General features: G+C 42.0%; 1 protein-coding gene across 1 annotated transcript in view; it reads right to left on the bottom strand.

The window, feature by feature from the left end:
- QARS1 (glutaminyl-tRNA synthetase 1) overlaps window positions 1-24,831 on the bottom strand; it is a 1,547,311-nt gene that overhangs the window by 1,505,892 nt on the left and 16,588 nt on the right. The window contains exon 2 of the mRNA XM_044078737.1: window positions 7,528-7,675. Coding sequence (XP_043934672.1) covers window positions 7,528-7,675 — 148 coding nt within the window. The remainder of the gene's footprint in view (window positions 1-7,527; window positions 7,676-24,831) is intronic.

The raw sequence follows: 24,831 nt of genomic DNA, 5'->3' as shown, positions 1-24,831 counted from the left end.
AGCATATGCTTCTTAGGCAAAGACCCTGACACACTCGGAGAAACCCCCACTGAAGCTAAACTAGGCCTGCCTCTGAAAGAAGCCTTGGAAACAGAAGGGGAGACCCTAACCACCTTAGGAAGAGAGGGAAGAACAGCCACCTGAGAAGCCCCTTCAGCCTGGCCTACTTCCTGAGAGGACACATCCTGTAACAGTAAAGTCTCTCCCTGAGACTCCAAAGAAACTCCTGGCAAAACCTCCGGCTCCACTGAGCCTTCTAAAGAACCGACGTCTGGGACTGTCGGTTCCTTCACTCTAGGCTTTGCTGCTTTGTCCTGCTTTTTTTGGCCGGGCGAGGGAGCATCCGGCGGCATTTTATAATTACAACGCTTCCCAAAAACTAACCTGGCACAGTCTAACCTTCTCTTAATAGTGCGTTTGTTAAATCTAGCACAAGAGCGGCATCCAACAACGCCGTGCTCAGGCCCTAAACAAGGTATACACAAAGTATGGTAATCCCTATGAGGTATCTGTTTCCCACAAGAAATACAGTTATTCACTTTTTCTGACATCGGGTAAAATACTGAGGCAAGGAAAAACCAAAATATTCCCAACGGGTACTTTAACTTTGATTCGGTCTGAAACTCTGACTTCAGAAACTTTCAGAACGCCAACCTGCACGCAAAACTGCTTCTGCATCGGACCATGCGGCAAAGACTGAGGATATGGCGCCGGTCATGCGCATTAGTACCCTGACGTCAGTCTAATGCGCCATGACCGACGTCAGCCATATACTTTGGTATTCGGGCCGACTGGACAGCGGACTACCCAATAGTTAGGACTGCAGCAATGTGGAATGAAGAACATTATGCAACCGACACCATTTTCTTTAGATTTTCTTGCCCCCAAAAAGCTAGCAAAAAAAAAAAAAAATATATATATATATATATATATATATATATATATATATATATATGTATATACACACACACACACACACACATGCAACAATATAAACTTTACCTTCATCTACAAGCAAATACACCACATAGGTTGTAGAAGATACAGAAGGAAAGATAAACTCCAGAATGACAGGGGGATGGCGGGAGGGTAACCTGGACTGCAACAGTGAATACACTCGAACATCTACATTTATGGTAAATGTACACAACTGTACTATGTTCTTCGTGTTTCACTGTTGCAGTCATTACATTTGGGTGGAATCCCAAAGCTATGGTTGGGGGGCTGGAGCTAAACAGCATTATGAGCGGCTATAAGGCCCTTCAGAACTGCAGTGGCAAAGCCTGCTCTGGATTTAAGAGTAAGAAGCAAATGATAATGCTTTGTAAAGGTGTGAACAGAACTCCAAGTAGCAGCCTCTAGAATGTCTTTGTTTGGTACTCCTCTGAGAAAGGCTGCTAAAGTAGCTGCAGCTCTGGTGGAATGAGACCTAATGCCTTGGGCACAGGTTTACCATGGTGTAAGTAGCAGAAATGGATGCAGTGGCTTATCCACTTTGAAATTGTCTGCTTTGAAATAGCCTTGCCCTCTGATCCTGCAGCATATGTCATTAGTAATTGCTAAGTTTTTCTTAGAGCTTTAGTCCTGCTCAAGTAGAATCTTAGCAGTCTGTGAACGTCCAAGGAATGCAGAATTCTCCCCCCTTTGTTCTGCGGATTTGGATAAAAGGTTGCCAGATGAACTGTTTGGTTAAGAGCCACACTGGAAACCACCTTAGGCATAAAAGTAGGATTTGCCCTCAGAGATACCCTGTCTGGGTAAAATATGATAAAAGGCTCTATAGCCATGACGGCCTGTAGCTCTGAAACTATTCTTGCTGAAGTAAAAGCTAGTACCAGAGCAGTTTTCCATAAGAACTTTATATCAGCGGTAGCAGCTGGTTCAAATGGAGGCAGGGTGAGCTTTTTCAACACATAATTGAGGTCCCATGCAGGCAATGGTGATCTTCTAGGAGGCCTTAAATTTTTGGCTCCTCTAAAATACTGCTTTAGTAAAGGATGAGAAAAAATTGGTGGCTCTGTATTTTAATGAGCCGAAATGGCAGAGGCATGAATTTTAATTGATTAGAAAGATACGCCTTTGTCAAGCATCTCAGTTAAGTATTGCAATATCTGAGGAATATTTGGTTCTGCTGTATCAGTTCCTTGTGCTTGATTCCAAGCACAGAATCTCTTCCATTTGTCAGCATCCGATTTTCTAGACTAGGCCTTCTGGCTTCCAAAATGACATCCATCACAGCTTTACTGAGAGGTGTTGTTTGTATGACTACATGATCAGCCATGCTGCCAGGTTCAGAGTCTGTAGTTGATTGTGCAGGATCCGATTGTTTTGCTGGGACAGTAGTTGTGGTCTTTGAGGCAAGGTCCAAGCTGGGTATTGAGACAAGTTCCTTAGGACTGGGTACCAGTATTGGCGGGGCCAGTCCGGGGCAATTAGTATCATCTTTGGTTTCTCTTCTCTGACTTTTAAGAGGACCTTGGGGAGAAGAGGCAGAGGAGGAAAGGCGTAAACTGATAGGTTTTTCCAACTGAAGGATAGGGTGTCCACTTTCCATGCTTGTCTGTGATAAGTCCTTGTGCAGAATCTTTTCAGTTGATAATTTTGAGGAGAGGCAAATAGATCCATGTCTGGGCTCCCCCATTTCTCTATTATGCTGAAGACTTGTGGATGTAGTTTCCACTCGTGAGGATCCATAAGGTTTCTGCTTAAATTGTCTGCCAGAGTGTTTTGTTTTCCTGGCAGGAATTGAGTTTGAAGATGTATTTGGTAGGTCAAAGCTGTGTTCCACAGTGCCATGGCTAATCTGCAGAGGGGGAAACGTGGGCCCCCCCAGGCATAATCTGATGCATCTGTTGTTATGGTTTGGCTGGCAGTGGGTACAGTGAATGGCCGTCCCATGTTTTGGTGACATGCCCTTTCCCACCATAGAAATTCCTGTTGCAGGCAGGGAATGAGAGGAATCATTGTTTCCAGACTGTGAGAATATTGACTCCATAATCTTTTTAGGTACCATTGAAGTTTCCTCATATGCAGTCTTGCATATGGAATCAGTAGATTGCAGGATGCCATGAAGCCCAGAGCCTGCAGAATTGGTCTTGCAGAAGACTGGGATTTTGTTGCCATCAGTTTGAAGTAAGTAGTCATTTGCCTTTGTTTGTCTGGCGTGAGGTAAGCCCTCTGGGCAGTTGTATTCAAGCTTGCACCCAGGAATGTTATCTTTTGAGAGGGTACCAGTTGTGATTTCTTTTCGTTTATGTACCTTAGGCATGTTAGAAGCCTTTTTACAAAAGCCAGGTGTCGAAGAAGAGTGTCCTTGTTCTCTGCTTGAAAGAGACAGTCGTCCAAGTAAGGATATATCTGAATACTTCTTTGTCTGCAAAATGCAATTACTGGTGCCAGGCACTTTGCAAAGACCCTGGGAGCAGTAGATAAGCCAAAGGGCAGTGCAGAGAATTGGTAATGCATTAAGCCAGCCTTGAATCTAAGGTATCTTCTGCACGATTGTCTTACTGGGACATGCAGGTATGCCTCTTTTAGGTCTAAAGTCACCAGCCAAGCATTCTTGCCCAGCATGGGTAGAAGCTGCTGCAAAGTCAGCATTTTCAATTTTGGAATGTCTAGGTAAGTGTTCAAAATAGATAAATCCAGTATTGGCCGCCAGGCCTTGTCCTTTCTGGGTACCAAGAACAGTCTTGAGTAAAAACCTTGTCCTTTTTCCTGTTCTGGTACTGGCTGAATGGCCCCCCATATCCATGAGGGACGTAACCTGTTTCTGTGCCTCTGCCCATTGATTTTTTGGCAGATCTGGCCAACGATTTGCCATTGGCAGAGTGTGGAAATGGAATCTGTATGCCTGTGATACGATGTTTAGTACCCACTTATCCTGGGTTAATTGCCAATTTTGAGCAAAAGGTGCTAATTTTCCCCCTATGGGTGCTGCCAAAAGATAAGTGCTTGGTGTAGGCAGAGGGAAGTCATTGGGATTGCTTTCTGTAGGTTTGCGCTTTATCTCCTCCAGATTTGGAGGCGGAAGCGCCCCATTGCTTTGACCTGTATGAATCTTGTGCCTGGTATCTGGAACCCTTAAAGCATCTGGATTTGCCCCTGTGAGCTCTGTCTGACACAGGAAAGGACCAATTTTTGGTAGGCCAGTGTCTACTGAATCTTGGTGGCTGCACTTGCAAGAAGGCTAACAGTTTGCATAGACTTAGCTTTGTCTTCCATTTTCTTTAAAACCTCTTCTGCCTTAATACCAAACAGAGAATCATGCTGTAAAGGTGCATCTAGCAATTTAGCTTTAACATGATCAGGTAAATTTTGCTCCTTTAACCAGGCATGCCTCCTAATCACTGATCCAGTAACTGCGGCCCTGCAGGAGGCCTCTAAGGAATCAAAACCACATTGCAAAGTATGCTTTCCAACTTGTTCAGCTGCATGCAATAATTCCTGCAATTCTTTATTTTCTGCACATTCTGAAATCATCATCATTTTCTGTTTCAGCAATCCCATAACATGTTGTTGGTACTTCAGCATATGAAATTGACAGTTTAAAGCCCTGATTGCCAAGGTTGCAGATGTATAAACCTTTTTTCCCCATCTGTCCAGTGCCCTTGATTCTCTGTCAGAGGGGGTGAGATTTTTTGCTGTTGAGGCTTTAACTCCCTTTGGACCCTGTGAAATAGTTTCAGGATCAGCAGCAGGGTTTCTAAATAAAAATTTATGCGAGTCAGGGACCCTGTAATATCTGTCAGGCTTACTGGGAGCTGGAGGTAAGGAGGCAGGGGACAAGCTTGACTCTGAAAACACATCATCCACAATGTCTAAAACAGGGGGAATGGCTAAAGCCCTGTGCTGAGGGAGAAGGAAATCCCTGAGCCTCTTTTTTGATTCTGAGAAGTCTCGACTCTCCCAGTGAAAATGCTCCCTCAAATTATGCAAGGTTTCTCCAAATGAATAATCCTCAGGAGGAGATGCAGATGGAACAGACTCCTCAACATCAGAGTCCTCATAGGGAGGTATAGCTAATTCCTGATCAGAAGAGGAATCAGAAGAAATAGAAATCTGATCTGAAGATTCATAATCAGTGTCTTGCCTAGGCCTCTTATCAGGAGGGGGATGGGTACCCCTGATCAAGGTAATAAGGTCTTCAGCCATTTTGATCATCTGTTTTTTAGGCCTAGAGGCCTGTGCACGTGGCTCATGCATCGTTTTTTTTAGCTTTAGATGTTGCTTTTGTCTTTGGTCTTGCAGCTGTCGTCAGTTTGATATACAAATGTTGAGGTATGAATACACCCTCAGAAGCCAGTGCCTGCTCAGCGGCTCTGGGCCCATCCGAGGGAGATACATCCGTCGGTCCAATACCATGATATCTTGCGACATGCCTGACTCCACATGGGTGTTGGTAGAGACCTGCGACTCGAAGGTAGCGGGCATCAGGGGCTGCAAAAGCACCTCACGGAGTACCGGCGACTGGCTTAGGAGAAGCTTCGTCGGTTTTGGATCTCTACTGCCTTTCTCCATCCTTTTCTTTGCGTTTTATGTACTCCGGTAGTTGGACTGCTATCGGACAACATTTCTGGGTAGTTAAATCGGTTTCCAAAATACTTTGATGCAAAAATATACTGACGCTTAATAGTGCGTTGGTTAAAACTAGCGCAAAACCGACACCCAGGCACGTTGTGATCATGGCCTAGGCAAGGAATACAGTATAAATGGAAATCCTTATGAGGTATTTGCTTCCCACAAGTAATACAATTATTAACTTTTTCTGACATTGGTAAAAGCAAAAACGCGTTTCAACGGGTACTTAGCTTTAGTGAAGACTTCGGTTCTGCAACTCAAACTCGAATATTTCAGTAGTCGGCCGACCGGCACTTGCAAAATGCTTCTGCTTCGGGCACAGCGCGACAAGAAAGACTGGAGAAAATTGAGTCGGCTGCATGTTTTATACCCCCGACGACCTGACATCATGGAAGAGGAGACAGCAACCGACGCAGGACCCAAGACTTTGGAATTCAGGCTGACTGAGGGCAACCTGCCAGCAGATTACCCAAGAATGACTGCAACAGTGAAACACGAAGAACATCCAGATTTCAGAGCACCTACTCTCAAGTCAAAGTAGTAACTTACACTCAGAGTAAGTCTTTTGGAATCAGGGCCACTATCTAAGCCTGCTACAAATGTAACACAAAATTAAAATCTCTCAAAGCAATAAACTAAATGAAGCATCTTTCCTGCAATACGTGTGCGCGCCTGTATATATACATACATATACACTCACCTGCCTTTTAAAGAAATCCATGCAAACTCTTTCAAGATACATAAACAAAAAGCAAAAATCAAAAGTCTTTCAAATACCAGTTCTTCATACTAGTCCAAGTTGCAGAAGTTCCCTCCAAAATTTGCCATGAAGCTTCGGGATCACTGTCAACCACATTATGTCCCAAATCAAGCTGGGACTCTCCACAAACCTAACCCAGCAAGCTCTTATGTGTAAAGTCATGAAAATAAAATAAAAGTTTACCTACAGCATAAAAATACAAAATGTGAAGTAAAAAAAAAAAAAAAAAAAAAAAAAACCAGTACACGAACTCTCCAATGAAACCTATACATCTTTCATAACGACCCAACTAAAGCACTGATAATGTCTACCTGTGGAAAAAGTACAATACCACAGTCCACTGAAATAAATGAAAATTAGTACTGTACACAAAAAGCTACTTTAAAAATAAATACATTACTGAACATATGGTGCATCAGGAAATATCTGGTACTATGGAGTATGAGAATTTGTTTCCAAAACCCACACCACCAGATACTGCACTTACACTCCAAAACACCCATGTACACACAAACTCTCTCTATGTATGTGTGCGTAAGCAAGAGTATATATGTTATATATACATACACACAGACGTGTATATACACACACACACACACACACACACACAAAAAAAAGCACAAAGTAACAGGTTGTCAGAATCACATCTTGTTGGAAATTACAGATAACTGGGACACCTCTTTCTTCACTGTCATGCGATCCTGTAGTTGGGTAGATTAAGTAAAGGGGTGGGTTTTGAAGAACCTCTCATATGCAGGATTTGTTTGAGCATAACCCTTATCAAAAATATTTAAATTAGCAGTTGCAAGACAACTTCATGACCCAGGTACCAACAATTTTTGACAAATGCACTTGTTCAAGGAAAATGCATACTTTGGCATCCATGTATTTACATTATACAGCGCTGTGTACAAATATATACACAGCAGCCACTCACATTTCGATATGGCAAAAAGTATAGGTGAAAGTTGTCCATTTACTGATTGTGGGTGAAGTGGGTTACCTCCAAGACTTAAACACTCTGAATAATGGCAAATGTGGTAGTTTATGTAATACTAATAGTTACACCGGAATATGTTTACTTTAGCTGCAAAAGAAACAAAACCAGTAATGATTACAGCAATATAAACCTAATGGAATACTCTGGAGAATAAATCTATCTATGTAATGTAAACCAGTGTACTCACCAGTTAGTTGCAGATCATTAACAATTTTCTTCTTTGCAATGTATTCCACTAGGAATCCTAGTCGTTTTTGGTCCTTGAGGCGGGCTGCAGCACTATACAAGAGAGTTCCTGTGGCCTTATCGATACTTGAACCAATAACTCCCTGGGCCTGTTGGAGAAAGAATCATATAGTCTTAGCACTGGACGGCTTTGTTTAATTTCCATTACAGTGCACTCACTCTGTGGTGCTGGATGAATAATACTTTCTGCTAAATGGATCAGCATTAGAAGTCATCTTGCATGGCTTTCATGTGGTTTTTTTTCCCTTATATAACAGGTTTTAAGTAATTTGGTAATACTGACTCCATAAAAAGACAAAAGCTACTAAAAAATCTTCTAGAAATACCACCTCTGCTGCATAAAAAACTTCCATAGCATCATGTTACAAATACTAGTTTTTCATCACATCTTCCCACTCCATCCACTATGGGAAATTAGTCTTCTAAGCTTGGAAGGGTAGCTAGAACCTATGAAGAGACTGATGTTTAGAACTGCAGCGAACTCCTAAGAAGGTAGTAACCCTATGAAGATCTCGAGAGAAACATCAAACATTTTATCTTTCAGCCATACCTCTAAACTGTACAGATTCTCAGAATGTCCAGATTTTTGTCTCATATTTTTGGTCTGTCCCTCAGAAAATCTGTGGTTTTCTGGCAAATCACTGAGGACTGAAGTCACTAAGTAATGAAAATCATTTGAGTTACAGACTTCATATTATTCAGAAAATACATGCTAATACAAAACCTGTCATTCTGGCAACTTTCTAAGTTTATAAGAACAAAATGTTAAACCTGTCCCTATTTTTGGGCCGTTGCCCCCCAAAATTTTAGGCTTTGTCCAGGTTTCTTGTGCCAAGAGGTTGAGAGGTATGCTTACAGTCAAGAAAGACTCTGTTGTGTACTTATTTTCAACTTTATATAAAAACACTTGCATAAACAAAGCCATAAAAATACCACAAAATATATTCATAAGGAGAAGTAATACCAAGAAGGCCAACATCTGATTTAATACCATTTGTACATGAGATATGCAGCATGCTGGCAGATCAAATCTGTCAATTTAACCTTTGCAATTTGAATAAAAATAAAAGTATAACTTCTGCTTTTTTTTTTGGTCTGAAAATGTATTTGCCGTGCTTGCTTATTAGCATGGTTACATAATTACATAATACTAATATGAGCTACAATGGGCAGAACAACTGAAATAGTATATTAACAGTTCTGACAAAACTAAACTATTGCTGCAAATTTCCTTCAATACTGTAATAAAACCATGCGGGTTATCCTCTAAATCTGTGAGGAGGCATATTTAGGACAACCCTTCCAAAATGAATAAAAAAGAAAAGCATGCAATACAGATAAAAATACCAAACCAAGGCCATGACTGATGGGAAAGAACAGAGGTTAAAATGTGACCTACTTTGGGAGTTCCTTTCAGACAGCCACATTACGACAAATACTAACTTCTCTTGAAGACTTAATGCTGAGTGTTCACCCCATTCATACATCTTAAACTGGTCCTAAAGTTTTGCCATAAACTTATGTAAATAAATAAATTACATCAGAGGGGCAGAGCAGCTGTCACAAGAAATTATCTTAAGCCTGGGCACTCCAAGAACAACGGAGCAAAAGAATGATCTGAATCTGGAAAATACCTCCGCTGTGAATTTTTTTTTTTTTTTTAATAACGCTTCTCTAAATTATTTTGTGGAAGCAGTTATGCACACAATTTCTAGCTTGTGCTTGTGGATGCTTAACACAAAAGAAAAATGCCCCTACCTCAGCTTGCACAGAATATATGGATCCAGTGTGTGGATTTCTCCTGCTGACACAGTGTCAGAAAGCTGATCATATCAGGGAGGAACTTCACAGAAGTGGATTCCCAAGTCTCAGGTAGGCCACACTCACAGTAAGTAAAGATTATGGACAGAACTAGTTCTCCTTTACTTCCGAAGCACAGGACTGATGGCTTTGTATAAACTATCAGCTGGTGAAATAGAGACAGTTTTACAATGGAGGGTGATGGAAACAAAGTGGATTCTTGATTACGAAAATCTTTGGGTTAAGACTGTGCTGGTGAATTCTGCATTCATTGCAAATGACTGCCTACTGTAAAATGGCAACATTTATCTTTACTTAGAATGAAGCATAAGTTGTATTCAAGCTTGCACCCAGGAATGTTATCTTTTGAGAGGGTACCAGTTGTGATTTCTTTCGTTTTATGTACCTTAGGCATGTTGAAGCCTTTTTACAAAAGCCAGGTAGTCGAGAGAAGAGTGTCCTTGTTCTCTGCTTGAAAGAGACCGTCGTCCAAGTAAGGATATATTTGTATAATACTTTGTCTGCAAAATGCAATTACTGGTGCCAGGCACTTCGTAAAGACCCTAGGCGCAGCAGATAAGCCAAAAGGCAGTGCAGTGGATTGGTAATGCATTAAGCCAGCCTTGAATCTAAAATATCTTCTGCACGATTGTCTTACTGGGACACGCAGGTATGCCTCTTAAGTCTAAAGTCACCAGCCACGCATTCTTGCCCAGCATGGGTAGAAGCTGCTGCAAAGTCAGCATTTTGAATTTTGGAATGTCCAGGTAGAGTGTTCAAAATAGATAAATCCAGTATTGACACATGAGCCTTGTCCTTTCTGGGTACCAAGAACAGTCTTGAGTAAAAACTTGTCCTTTTTCCTGTTCTGGTACTGTTTCTGGCTGAATAGCCCCCCATATCCATGAGGGCGTAACCTGTTTCTGTGCCTCTGCCCATTGATTACACAACGGCAGATCTGGCGATTTGCCATTGGCAGAGTGTGGAAATGGAATCTGTATGCCTGTGATACGATGTTTAGTACCCACTTATCCTGGGTTAGTGCCAATTTTGAGCAAAGGTGCTAATTTTCCCTATGGTGCTGCCAAAAGATAAGTGCTTGGTGTAGGCAGAGAGAAGACATTGGGATTGCTTTCTGTAGGTTTGCGCTTTATCCTCCCAGATTTGGAGGCGGAAGCCATCAGCTTGCTGACCTGTATGAATCTTGTGCCTGGTATCTGGAACCCTTAAAGCATCTGGATTTGCCCTATGAGCTCTGTCTGACACAGGAAAGGACCAATTTTGGTGAGGCCAGTGTCTACTGAATCTTGGTGGCTGCACTTGCAAGAAGGCTAACAGTTTGCATAGACTTAGCTTTGTCTTCCATTTTCTTTAAAACCTCTTCTGCCTTAATACCAAACAGGGAATCATGCAAAGGTGCATCTAGCAATTTAGCTTTAACATGAACAGGTAAATTTTGCTCCTTTAACCAGGCATGCCTCCTAATCACTGATCCAGTAACTGCGGCCCTGCAGGGAGGCCTCTAAGGAATCAAAACCACATTGCAAAGTATGCTTTCCAACTTGTTCAGCTGTATGCAATAATTCCTGCAATTCTTTATTTTCTGCACATTCTGAAATCATCATCATTTTCTGTTTCAGCAATCCCATAATATGTTGTTGGTACTTAAGCATGTAAATTGACAGTTTAAAGCCCTGATTGCCAAGGTTGCAGATGTATAAACCTTTTTCCCCATCTGTCCAGTGCCCTTGAATCTCTGTCCAGAGGGGGTGAGATTTTTGCTGTTGAGGCTTTAACTCCTTTGGACCCTGTGAAATAGTTTCAGGATCAGCAACAGGGTTTCTAAATAAAATTATGTGAGTCAGGGACCCTGTAATATCTGTCAGGCTTACTGGGAGCTGGAGGTAAGGAGGCAGGGGACAAGCTTGACTCTGAAAACACATAATCCACAATGTCTAAAACAGGGGGAATGGCTAAAGCCCTGTGCTGAGGGAGAAGGAAATCCCTGAGCCTCTTTTTTGATTCCGAGAAGTCTTGACTCTCCCAGTGAAAATGCTCCCTCAAATTATGCAAGGTTTCTCCAAATGAATAATCCTCAGGAGGAGATGCAGATGGAACAGACTCCTCAACATCAGAGTCCTCATAGGGAGGCATAGCTAATTCCTGATCAGAAGAGGAATCAGAAGAAATAGAAACCTGATCTGAAGATTCATAATCAGTGTCTTGCCTAGGCCTCTTATCAGGAGGGGGATGGGTACCCCTGATCAAGGTAATAAGGTCTTCAGCCATTTTGATCATCTGTTTTTTTAGGCCTAGAGGCCTGTGCACGTGGCTCATGCATCGTTTTTTTTAGCTTTAGATGTTGCTTTTGTCTTTGGTCTTGCAGCTGTCGTCAGTTTGATATACAAATGTTGAGGTATGAATACACCCTCAGAAGCCAGTGCCTGCTCAGCGGCTCTGGGCCCATCCGAGGGAGATACATCCGTCGGTCCAATACCATGATATCTTGCGGCATGCCTGACTCCACATGGGTGTTGGTAGAGACCTGCGACTCGAAGGTAGCGGGCATCAGGGGCTGCAAAAGCACCTCACTGAGTACCGGCGACTGGCTTAGGAGAAGCTTCGTCGGTTTTGGATCTCTACTGCCTTTCTCCATCCTTTTCTTTGCGTTTTATGTACTCCGGTAGTTGGACTGCTATCGGACAACATTTCTGGGTAGTTAAATCGGTTTCCAAAATACTTTGATGCAAAAATATACTGACGCTTAATAGTGCGTTGGTTAAAACTAGCACAAAACCGGCACCCAGGCACGTTGTGATCAGGGCCTAGGCAAGGAATACAGTATAAATGGAAATCCTTATGAGGTATTTGCTTCCCACAAGTAATACAATTATTAACTTTTTCTGACATTGGTAAAAAGCAAAAAAAAACGTTTCCCCAACGGGGTACTTAGCTTTAGTGAAGACTTCGGTTCTGCAACTCAAACTCGAATATTTCAGTAGTCGGCCGACCGGCACTTGCAAAATGCTTCTGCTTCGGGCATAGCGCAACAAGAAAGACTGGAGAAAATTGAGTCGGCTGCATGTTTTATACCCCTGACGACCTGACATCATGGAAGAGGAGACAGCAACCGGCCTTGGGACCCAAGACTTTGGAATTCAGGCTGACTGAGGGCAACCTGCCAGCAGATTACCCAAGAATGACTGCAACAGTGAAACACGAAGAACATCCAGATTTCAGAGCACCTACTCTCAAGTCAAAGTAGTAACTTACACTCAGAGTAAGTCTTTTGGAATCAGGGCCACTATCTAAGCCTGCTACAAATGTAACACAAAATTAAAATCTCTCAAAGCAATAAACTAAATGAAGCATCTTTCCTGCAATAATGCCTGTATATATACATACATATACACTCACCTGCCTTTTAAAGAAATCCATGCAAACTCTTTCAAGATACATAAACAAAAGCAAAAATCAAAAGTCTTTCAAATACCAGTTCTTCATACTAGTCCAAGTTGCAGAAGTTCCCTCCAAAATTTGCCATGAAGCTTCGGGATCACTGTCAACCACATTATGTCCCAAATCAAGCTGGGACTCTCCACAAACCTAACCCAGCAAGCTCTTATGTGTAAAGTCATGAAAATAAAATAAAAGTTTACCTACAGCATAAAAATACAAAATGTGAAGTAAAAAAAAAAAAAAAAAAAAAAAAACCAGTACACTTACTCTCCAATGAAACCTATACATCTTTCATAACGACCCAACTAAAGCACTGATAATGTCTACCTGTGGAAAAAGTACAATACCACAGTCCACTGAAATAAATGAAAATTAGTACTGTACACAAAAAGCTACTTTAAAAATAAATACATTACTGAACATATGGGGCATCAGGAAATATCTGGTACTATGGAGTATGAGAATTTGTTTCCAAAACCCACACCACCAGATACTGCACTTACACTCCAAAACACCCATGTACACACAAACTCTCTATGTATGTGTGCATAAGCAAGAGTATATATGTTATATATACATACACACAGACATGTGTATATACACACACACACACACACACACACAAAAAAAAAAGCACAAAGTAACAGGTTGTCAGAATCACATCTTGTTGGAAATTACAGATAACTGGGACACCTCTTTCTTCACTGTCATGCGATCCTGTAGTTGGGTAGATTAAGTAAAGGGGTGGGTTTTGAAGAACCTCTCACATGCAGGATTTGTTTGAGCATAACCCTTATCAAAAATATTTAAATTAGCAGTTGCAAGACAACTTCATGACCCAGGTACCAACAATTTTTGACAAATGCACTTGTTCAAAGAAAATGCATACTTTGGCATCCATGTATTTACATTATACAGCGCTGTGTACAAATATATACACAGCAGCCACTCACATTTCGATATGGCAAAAAGTATAGGTGAAAGTTGTCCATTTACTGATTGTGGGTGAAGTGGGTTACCTCCAAGACTTAAACACTCTGAATAATGGCAAATGTGGTAGTTTATGTAATACTAATAGTTACACGAATATGTTTACTTTAGCTGCAAAAGAAACAAAACCAGTAATGATTACAGCAATATAAACCTAATGGAATACTCTGGAGAATAAATCTATCTATGTAATGTAAACCAGTGTACTCACCAGTTAGTTGGTTGCAGATCATTAACAATTTTCTTCTTTGCAATGTATTCCACTAGGAATCCTAGTCGTTTTTGGTCCTTGAGGCGGGCTGCAGCACTATACAAGAGAGTTCCTGTGGCCTTATCGATACTTGAACCAATAACTCCCTGGGCCTGTTGGAGAAAGAATCATATAGTCTTAGCACTGGACGGCTTTGTTTAATTTCCATTACAGTGCACTCACTCTGTGGTGCTGGATGAATAATACTTTCTGCTAAATGGATCAGCATTAGAAGTCATCTTGCATGGCTTTCATGTGTTTTTTTTTTCCTTATATAACAGGTTTTAAGTAATTTGGTAATACTGACTCCATAAAAAGACAAAAGCTATTAAAAATCTTCTAGAAATACCACCTCTGCTGCATAAAAAACTTCCATAGCATCATGTTACAAATACTAGTTTTTCATCACATCTTCCCACTCCATCCACTATGGGAAATTAGTCTTCTAAGCTTGGAAGGGTAGCTAGAACCTATGAAGAGACTGATGTTTAGAACTGCAGCGAACTCCTAAGAAGGTAGTAACCCTATGAAGATCTCGAGAGAAACATCAAACATTTTATCTTTCAGCCATACCTCTAAACTGTACAGATTCTCAGAATGTCCAGATTTTTGTCTCATATTTTTGGTCTGTCCCTCAGAAAATCTGTGGTTTTCTGGCAAATCACTGAGGACTGAAGTCACTAAGTAATGAAAATCATTTGAGTTACAGACTTCATATTATTCAGAAAATACATGCTAATACAAAACCTGTCATTCTGGCAACTTTCTAAGTTTATAAGAACAAAATGTTAAACCTGTCCCTATTTTGGGCCTTGCCCCCAAAATTTTAGGCTTTGTCCAGGTTTCTTGTGCCAAGAGGTTGAGAGGTATGCTTACAGTCAAGAAAGACTCTGTTGTGTACTTATTTTCAACTTTATATAAAAACACTTGCATAAACAAAGCCATAAAAATACCACAAAATATATTCATAAGGAGAAGTAATACCAAGAAGGCCAACATCTGATTTAATACCATTTGTACATGAGATATGCAGCATGCTGGCAGATCAAATCTGTCCATTTAACCTTTGCAATTTGAATAAAAATAAAAGTATAACTTCTGCTTTTTTTGGTCTGAAAATGTATTTGCGTGCTTGCTTATTAGCATGGTTACATAATTACATAATACTAATATGAGCTACAATGGGCAGAACAACTGAAATAGTATATTAACAGTTCTGACAAAACTAAACTATTGCTGCAAATTTCCTTCAATACTGTAATAAAACCAAGCGGGTTATCCTCTAAATCTGTGAGGAGGCATATTTAGGACAACCCTTCCAAAATGAATAAAAAAGAAAAGCATGCAATACAGATAAAAATACCAAACCAAGGCCATGACTGATGGGAAAGAACAGAGGTTAAAATGTGACCTACTTTGGGAGTTCCTTTCAGACAGCCACATTACGACAAATACTAACTTCTCTTGAAGACTTCATGCTGAGTGTTCACCCCATTCATACATCTTAAACTGGTCCTAAAGTTTTGCCATAAACTTATGTAAATAAATAAATTACATCAGAGGGGCAGAGCAGCTGTCACAAGAAATGATCTTAAGTCTGGGCACTCCAAGAACAACGGAGCAAAAGAATGATCTGAATCTGGAAAATACCTCCGCTGTGAATTTTTTTTTTTTTTTTAATAACGCTTCTCTAAATTATTTTGTGGAAGCAGTTATGCACACAATTTCTAGCTTGTGCTTGTGGATGCTTAACACAAGAAAAATGCCCCTACCTCAGCTTGCACAGAATATATGGATCCAGTGTGTGGATTTCTCCTGCTGACACAGTGTCAGAAAGCTGATCATATCAGGGAGGAACTTCACAGAAGTGGATTCCCAAGTCTCAGGTAGGCCACACTCACAGTAAGTAAAGATTATGGACAGAACTAGTTCTCCTTTACTTCAGCTGGGACTGATGGCTTTGTATAAACTATCAGCTGGTGAAATAGAGACAGTTTTACAATGGAGGGTGATGGAAACAAAGTGGATTCTTGATTACGAAAATCTTTGGGTTAAGACTGTGCTGGTGAATTCTGCATTCATTGCAAATGACTGCCTACTGTAAAATGGCAACATTTATCTTTACTTAGAATGAAGCATAATGCAAACTGCGTGTACTACCATGGGAAGGTAATTCTACTTGTGAAGTGATTTTATTAGCTTGCACATTCTAATCAAACTGAAAAACATTAAAAAAAAGAAACTGTGGGCACATTTGTTTCGAGACTGTTAAAAGCTTGGAGCAGTTCTGGGCTGTGTAACAAATTGCAGCCTTAAATCACCTGTAATAAACTACCAGACTTTAAAGGCTTCCCTGGCAAAAGCCAGGGCTAAACCATACACCTTCAATCTAATGCTTTCCCATCAGAGCTATTTTAGTCTAAACGTTTAGCATGGACAAACTTAAATTGCACCCCCAAAAAAAGTACATTTGTGTACACGTACCATAAATGTAGATGTTCGAGTGTATTCACTGTTGCATTCATTACATTTGGGTAATCTGCTGGCAGGTTGCCCTCAGTCGGCCTGAATTCCGAAGTCTTGGGTCCTGCGTCGGTTGCAGTCTTCTCTTCCATGACGTCAGGTCGTCAGGGGTATAAAACATGCAGCCGACACCATTTTCTTTAGTTTTTCTTGCCCCCAATGTCAGGTGCCCCCAAAAAGGTAGCAATATTATAAATATTTATATATATATATACATGCATCAATAGGCTGCAGTGGTGGTGCTGTGGCAGCGTTGTCGCCTCACAGTCAGACGTTGTCTTGTTCGATTTTCAGCTAAAGCGTCTTCTGTGTGGAGACATGCGTGAGTGGGCATACCTTCGTTGAAGGTTGTACATCAGGGCTGGCAACTCTGTACGTAAAAATCTACTGCCAATCATTAGCGGACCGGAGTTCCGCTGTGGCGACCCCTAACCGGGAAAAGCCGAAAGATACAACAACATACATGCATCAATAGAAACTTTACCTTCATCTACAAGCAAATACACCACATAGGTTGTAAAAGATAGAGAAGGAAAGCTAGACTGTAGAATGACAGGGGGATGGCGGGAGGGTAACCTGGACTGCAACAGTGAATACACTCAAACATCTACATTTATGTAAGTGTACACAACTGTACTATGTTCTTCGTGTTTCACTGTTGCAGTCATTACATTTGGGTAGAATCCCAAAGCTATGGGTGGGAGGCTGGAGCTAAACAGCATTAGGTGAGGCTATAAGGCCCTGCAGCACTGCAGTGGCAAAGCCTGCCCTGGACTTAGAGTAGAGAAGCAAATGGTAATGCTTTGTAAAGGTGTGAACAGAGCTCCAAGTAGCAGCCTCTAAAATGTCCTTGGTTGGGACTCCTCTGAGAAAGGCTGCTGAAGTAGTTGCAGCCCTGGTGGAGTGAGACCTAATGCCCTTGGGCACAGGTTTGCCACGTTGTAAGTAGCAGAAACGGATGCAATGGCTTATCCACTTTGAAATTGTCTGCTTTGAAATAGCCTTTCCTTCTGACCCTGCAGCATATGACACTAGTAATTGCTCAGCTTTTCTTACAGCTTTAGTCCTGCTCAAGTAGAATCTTGGCTGTCTGTGTACGTCCAAGGAATGCAGAACTCTCTCCCCTTTGTTCTGCGGATTTGGATAAAAAGTTGGCAGATGAATTGTTTGGTTCAGAGCCACACTGGAAACGATCTTAGGCATAAAAGTAGGATTTGTCCTCAGAGACACCCTGTCTGGGTAAAATATGATAAAAGGCTCTACAGCCACGAGGGCCTGTAGCTCTGAAACTCTTCTTGCTGAAGTAATTGCTAGCAGCAGAGCTGTCTTCCATGATAAGAACTTTATGGTAGCAGCTGGTTCAAATGGAGGCAGGGTGAGCTTTTCCAACACATAATTGAGGTCCCATGCAGGTAATGCTGATCTTCTAGGAGGCCTTACATTTTTGTCTCCTCTAAGATACTGCTTTAGTAAAGGATGAGAAAAAATTGGTGGCTCTGTATTGTAATGAGCCGAAATGGCAGAGGCATGGATTTTGATTGATGAGAAAGATAGGCCTTTGTCAAGCATCTCAGTTAAGTATTGTAATATCTAAGGAATATGTGGTTCTGCTGTATCAGTTCCTTGTGCTCGATTCCAAGCACAGAATCTCTTCCATTTGTCAGCATAAGATTTTCTAGTACAAGACCTTCCGGCTTCCAAAATGACATCCAAGCTTTACTGGGAGGTGCCGTTTGTATGATTACAGGATTAGCCATGCTGCCAGGTTCAGAGTATGTAGTTGATAGTGCAGGATCTGATTGTTTTGCTGGGACTGTAGCTGTGTTTTTTGAGGCAAGGTCCAAGCTGGGTATTGAGACAAGTTCCTTAGGATTGGGTACCAGTATTGGCGGGGCCAGTCCGGGGCAATTAATATCATCTTTAGCTTCTCTACTCTGACTTTTAGGAGGACCTTGGGTAGGAAAGGCGTAAACTGCAGGATAGCGTGTCAACTTTACATGCTTGTCTGTGATAAATCCTTGTGCAAAATCTTTTCAGTTGATAATTTTGAGGAGAGGCAAAGAGATCCATGTCTGGGCTCCCCCATTTTTCTGTTATCATGCTGAAGACTTGTGGATTTAGTTTCCACTCGTGAGGATCCATAAGGTTTCTGCTTAAATCGTCTGCAGAGTGTTTTGTTTTCCTGGCAGGAATTGAGCTTGAAGATGTATTTGGTAGGTCAAAGCTGTGTCCCACAGTGTCATGGCTAATCTGCAAAGGGGGTATGAGTGTGTGCCTCCTTGCTTGTTTATATACCACATGACTGTGGTGCTGTCCATCTTTAATCAGTAGTTGTCCTGGTTGAAGTAAGTCCTTGAAGGCTGTTAGGGCATTTTGAACAGCTAGCATCTCTTTCTGGTTGATATGTAGATGCATTTGATTCGGTGCCCATATGCCCTGAATGCATCTTCCTGCCATGCGGGCCCCCCAGGCATAATCTGATGAGTCTGTTGTTAAGGTTTAGCTGACAGGGGGTAGAGTGAAGGGCCAGCCCATGTTTTGGTGACAGGCCTTTGCCCACCATAGAAACGCCTGTTGCAGGCAGGGAATGAGAGGAATCATCATTTCCAGACTGTGAGAATGTTGACTCCATAAACTTTTTAGGTACCAGTGAAGTTTCCTCATATGCAGTCTTGCATATGGAATTAGTAGGATGCAGGATGCCAAGAAGCCCAGAGTCTGCAGAATTTGCCTTGCAGAAGACTGGGTTTTGTTGCCATCAGTTTGAAGTAAGTAGTCAGTTGTCTTTGTTTGTCTGGCGTGAGGTAAACCATCTGGGCAGTTGTATCCAAGCTTGCACCCGGGAATGTTTTATTTTGAGAGGGTACCAGTTGCGATTTCTTTTCGTTTACTGTGTACCCTAGGCATGTTAGAAGCCTTTTCACAAAGGCCAGGTGTCGTAGAAGAGTGTCCTTGTTCTCTTCTTGAATGAGACAGTCATCCAAGTAGGGATATATTTGAATACTTCTTCGTCTGCAAAATGCAATTACTGGTGCCAGGCACTTTGTACAGACGCTGGGCGCAGTAGATAAGCCAAAGGGCAGTGCAGAGAATTTGTAATGCATTAAGCAAGCCTTGAATCTGAGGTATCTTCTGCCCGACTGTCTTATTGGGACATGCAGGTATGCCTCTTTTAGGTCTAAAGTCACCAGCCAAGCATTCATGCCCAGCATGGACAGAAACTGTTGTAAAGTGAGCATTCTGAATTTTGGGATGCCCAGGTATGTATTCAAAATTGATAAATCCAGTATTGGCCGCCAGGCCTTGTCCTTTCTGGGTACCAAGAACAGTCTTGAGTAAAAACCATGTCCTTTTTCCGGTTCTGGTACAGTCTGAATGGCCCCCATATCCATGAGTGACGTAACCTGTTTCTGTGCCTCTAACCATTGTTTTGGCAGATCTGGCCAACCATTTGTCATTGGCAGACTGTGGAAATGGAATCTGTATTCCTGTGATACGCTGTTTAGTACCCACTTGTCCTATGTTATTAACTGCCAATTTTGAGCAGAAAGTGCTACTTTTCCCCCTATGGGTGCTGCCAAAAGATAAGTGCATGGTTGTAGGCAGAGGGAAGTCATTGGGATTGCTTTCTGTAGGTTTGCACTTTATCTCCTCCAGATTTAGAGGTGGATGCTCCCCATTGCTTTGACCTGTATGAGTCTTGAGCCTGGTACCTGGAACTCTTGGGCGTCTGGATTTGCCCCTTTGAGCTCCGTCTGACACAGGAAAGGACCAATTTTTTGTGGGCCAGTGTCTACTGAATCTTGGTGGCTGCATTTGTAAGAAATTTTTAACAGTTTGCATAGACTTGGCTTTGTCTTCCATTTTCTTTAAAACCTCTTCTGCCTTAATACCAAACAGAGAATCATGCTGTAAAGGTGCATCTAGGAATTTAGCTTTAACATGATCTGGCAAATTTTGTAACTTTAACCAGGCATGCCTCCTAATCACAGATCCAGTAACTGTGGCCCTGCAGGAGGCCTCTAAAGAATCAAAACCACATTGCAGAGTACGCTTTCCAACTTGTTCAGCTGCATGCAATAATTCCTGCAATTCTTTATTTTCTGCACATTCTGAAATCAACATAATTTTCTGTTTCAGCAATCCCATAACATGTTGTTGGTACTTAAGCATATGAAATTGACAGTTTAAGGCCCTGATTGCCATGGGTGCAGATGTATAAACCTATTTCCCCCCCCATCTGTCCAGTGCCTTGAATCTTTGTCGAAGGGGGTAGGGTTTTTTGCTGTTGAGGCCTTAACACCCTTTGGACCCTGTGAAATAACTTCAGGATCAGCAGCAGGGTTTCTAAATAAAAATGTATGAGAGAGTCAGGGACCCTGTAATATCTGTCAGGCTTACTGGGAGCCGGAGGTAAGGAGTCAGGGGTCAGGCTTGACTCCGAAAACACATCACCCACAACGTCTAAAAGAGGGGGAATGGCTGAAGGCTTGTGCTGAGGGAGAAGGAAATCCCGGAGCCTCTTTTTTGATTCTGAGAAGTCTTGACTCTCCCAGTGAAAATGCTCCCTCAAAGTATGCAAGGTTTCTCCAAATGAATAATCCTCAGGAGGAGATGGTGATGGAACAGTCTCCTCAGCATCAGAATCCTCATAGGGAGGTAAAGATAATTCCTGATCAGAAGAGGAATCAGAAGAAATGGAAACCTGATCTGAAGATTCATAGTCCGTGTCTTGCCTAGGCCTCTTATCTGGAGGGGGATGGGTACCACTGATCAAGGTAATAAGGTCTTCAGCCATTTTGATCATCTGTTTTTTAGGCATAGAGGCCTGTGCACGTGGCTCAGGCATTGTTTTTTTAGTTTTAGAAGATGTCTTTGCAGCTTTCGTCGGTTTGATATATAAATGTTGAGGTCTGAATACACACTCAGAAGCCGGTGCCTGCTCAGCGGCTCCGGAGATATCAGAGGGAGATACATCCGTCGGTCCAATACCTTGAGTATCTTGCGGCATGCCGAACACCACATGGGTGTCGGTAGAGGTCTGCGACTCGAAGGTAGCAGGTATCAGGGGCTGCGAAAGCACCTCACCGAGTACCAGCGAACCGGCGACTGGCTTAGGAGAAGCTTAGTCGTCTGTTTTGGATCTTGACTGCCTTTCTCTGTCCTTTTCTTTGTGTTTTTTATGTACTCCGGTAGTCGGATTGCTATCAGATGACATTTCTGGGTAGTTAAATCTGTTTCGAAAATACTTAGATGCAAAAATATACTGACACCTAATAGTGCGTTGGTTAAATCTAGCACAAAACCGACAGCCAGGCACTTTGTGATCATGGCCTAGGCAAGGAATACAGTACAAATGGAAATCCTTATGAGGTATTTGCTTCCCACAAGTAATGCAATTATTAACTTTTTCTGACATCGGTAAAAAACAAGAAAAAAAAGTTTCCCCAATGGGGTACTTGGCTTTAGTGAAGACTTCGGTTCTGAAACTCAAACTGGAATATTTCAGTAGTCGGCCGACCAGCACTTGCGAAATGCTTCTGCTTCAGGCACCACACGGCAAGAAAGACTAAAGAAAATGGCATTGGCTGCATGTTTTATATCCCTGGCGACCTGACGTCATGGAAGAGAAGACGGCAACTGACGCAGGACCCAAGACTTTGGAATTCAGGCCGACCGAGGGCAACCTGCCAGCAGATTACCCAAATGTAATGACTGCAACAGTGAAACACGAAGAACATGTAAAGTTGCTGAATGTGGACTCCTGTTAGTAATGTGAGAAAGGAATACTTGGTTTGTGGAGTATTTTTTGGTCTTGACCAGGTTTGAACTGCGTTTAAGACAGACTTTGAAAATGTATTAGCCGGTGCCGTGTGGCGAATAAATGTAAGACACAGAAATATGCTAATATTATGAGAATACCATAAAAATTTAAGATGTACAGACATCCGTAGCAGAAAAAAAAACACAGAAACAAACAAAACACACACAACTATAAAGAATTAGAAGTCAAAAGATTGCCCAACAGTGTCTAAAGGCACTGAGTACATTATGAATTAAGTAATTTGCAGGAAGAAAAATACTGCCACAAAAAGAGTATTACAAAACAAGTATACAGTTAAGGCAAAAAGTAAAAGGAATACTGCGGTAAACTAAATTGGAATGTAACCAACATCAGTCACAAAAAACAAATTCCAAAATAAACACACTCAACCACTGATGAAGGGTAGAACCCAAAAGCTCTGTGTGTGTATTAATTCATTACAGCCATGTGCACCTCCAGGCATTTCTGCAGTTACCTCCTACTGTGCCTCTAGGCATAAAGTATTGCTTTTTCATATTTGCATTAATTTTAAAACCATGCTACATGCACGGTATCAGAATATTTCATCTTGAAGCATATTTGATGTTAAACAATCATATTGATATTTGGTATCTGTCAAGGAGTACTTGCTAGAATTGTATGGCGATAACTTTACTTTTTTTAAAGGCAGACGCTATATCCACTGGGAGTTAAAGGGCCACACTCAAAACAGCTGTACTGGAGGGAATAAGTTACTAAATGGATGAGCGTGTGCATTTTAGAACAAGTGTCTGTGAGTCGGTCCATGTAAGACATTGTTTAGGCCTTTTATCCCTTCCAAAGGGGCATTATATTCAATGATGGACATCTGGAGATCTACACACAATCCATTTGTTTATAAGCTGTACAATATAGAAGGCCTTTATTACAACAATGGACACATGCTGGTCAAATGTTAGGTCACTGTCCACATAAGCTCCCAGTCCTGAACAACCGAGTTAACTCTTAGGTTCATATATTGTCAATGTGGTAGTCCCCTGGGTAGAGGAATACCTAAAAGACACAATACTGCATTTTTTGGCATTTAGTTTCAGTCCATGATTTTGACACCAGTTACTCATTTGGGAGACACCTTCCTGCAGGATGGCTAAGTCATTTGGGATTCAGTAACTGCTCCCACCTTGCAGTCATCTGCAAATATAGTCAGTCACAGCCCTTTGGTACTGGGTTTTATTTCAGAAATGTAGATGCCGAACAGGAGACGTCCTAGCACAGGACCTGGGGGGGGGGGGGGGGGGCACCACTGGTGACTGTACTCTTTGTGGAGATGACTTCTCCCGTTTTGATTTCTTGTATCATATCTGTGAACCAGTTGGCAATCCAGTGGGTGACACAGGGGTCGGGTCAAGTTATGATGTGTACTGCTTTGCCTTCATCTGTTGCTTTGTTGACCTTTAAAAAAAATCCCCCATGCTGATGAAGCATAACCTGTCCCTGGCAAATCCAAACGGAGATGAGTCTAATGTTTGGAGATGCCTACTTCTGGATCAATTAATTGCATGATAAGAATTTCCATGGTTTTTCATATGAGGCTGGCCAGACTTCTGTGCCTGTGGAAGGTCTTCCCTTATGCAGGGGAATGACCATAGCCATTTTCCATTCACTTGGTATAAAACCCCGTCTACTCTGCCTCACACACCCTCTATACTCTATTAGGCAGCCCTCTGAAAAAGAGTAAAATATCTATCTTCTAGCGAAGTCCACCAAACCTACACTGGAGTTGTATTGGCAAGTCAGGCAGTCCTTGCTGACAGGATTGTCTCCTCGTATTTAACTCATCTCTGCTCAGACCCTTAGCTGTACTATTACCACCAGTAATCTCTCAACTTTCTCAACTGTTTCAGATTTCACAGACCCCCCTCCAAGGGTTTACAGATAGTTTTTTTGTTACACTGGTACCACATCAGCTGCTGCTGCTGCTACTGTTCAGCAAGTGTATTCTTTACCCTACCCACAATTCCTACATACCCACACACACACACAGGCATGCACAGGGACAGGCAAACACACAGACAGACACAGGGACAGGCAGGCAAACACACAGACAGACACAGGGACAGGCAGGCAAACACACACACAGACACAGGGACAGGCAGGCAAACACACACACACACAGACACAGGGACAGGCAGGCAAACACACAGACAGACACAGGGACAGGCAGGCAAACACACACACAGACACAGGGACAGGCAGGCAAACACACACACAGACACAGGGACAGGCAGGTAGCCGCAGGCGACACAGACACAGGGACAGGCAGGCAAACACACAGACAGACACAGGGACAGGCAGCAAACACACACACACAGGGACAGGCAGCAAACACACATACAGACACACAGGGACAGGCAGAAACA

The sequence above is a fragment of the Protopterus annectens genome, chromosome 7.part1, assembly GCF_019279795.1.
Source record: "Protopterus annectens isolate FY-2018-M chromosome 7.part1, PAN1.0, whole genome shotgun sequence".
Taxonomy (NCBI): Eukaryota; Metazoa; Chordata; order Ceratodontiformes; family Protopteridae; genus Protopterus; species Protopterus annectens.
This window is presented reverse-complemented; position numbering and strand designations above follow the sequence as displayed.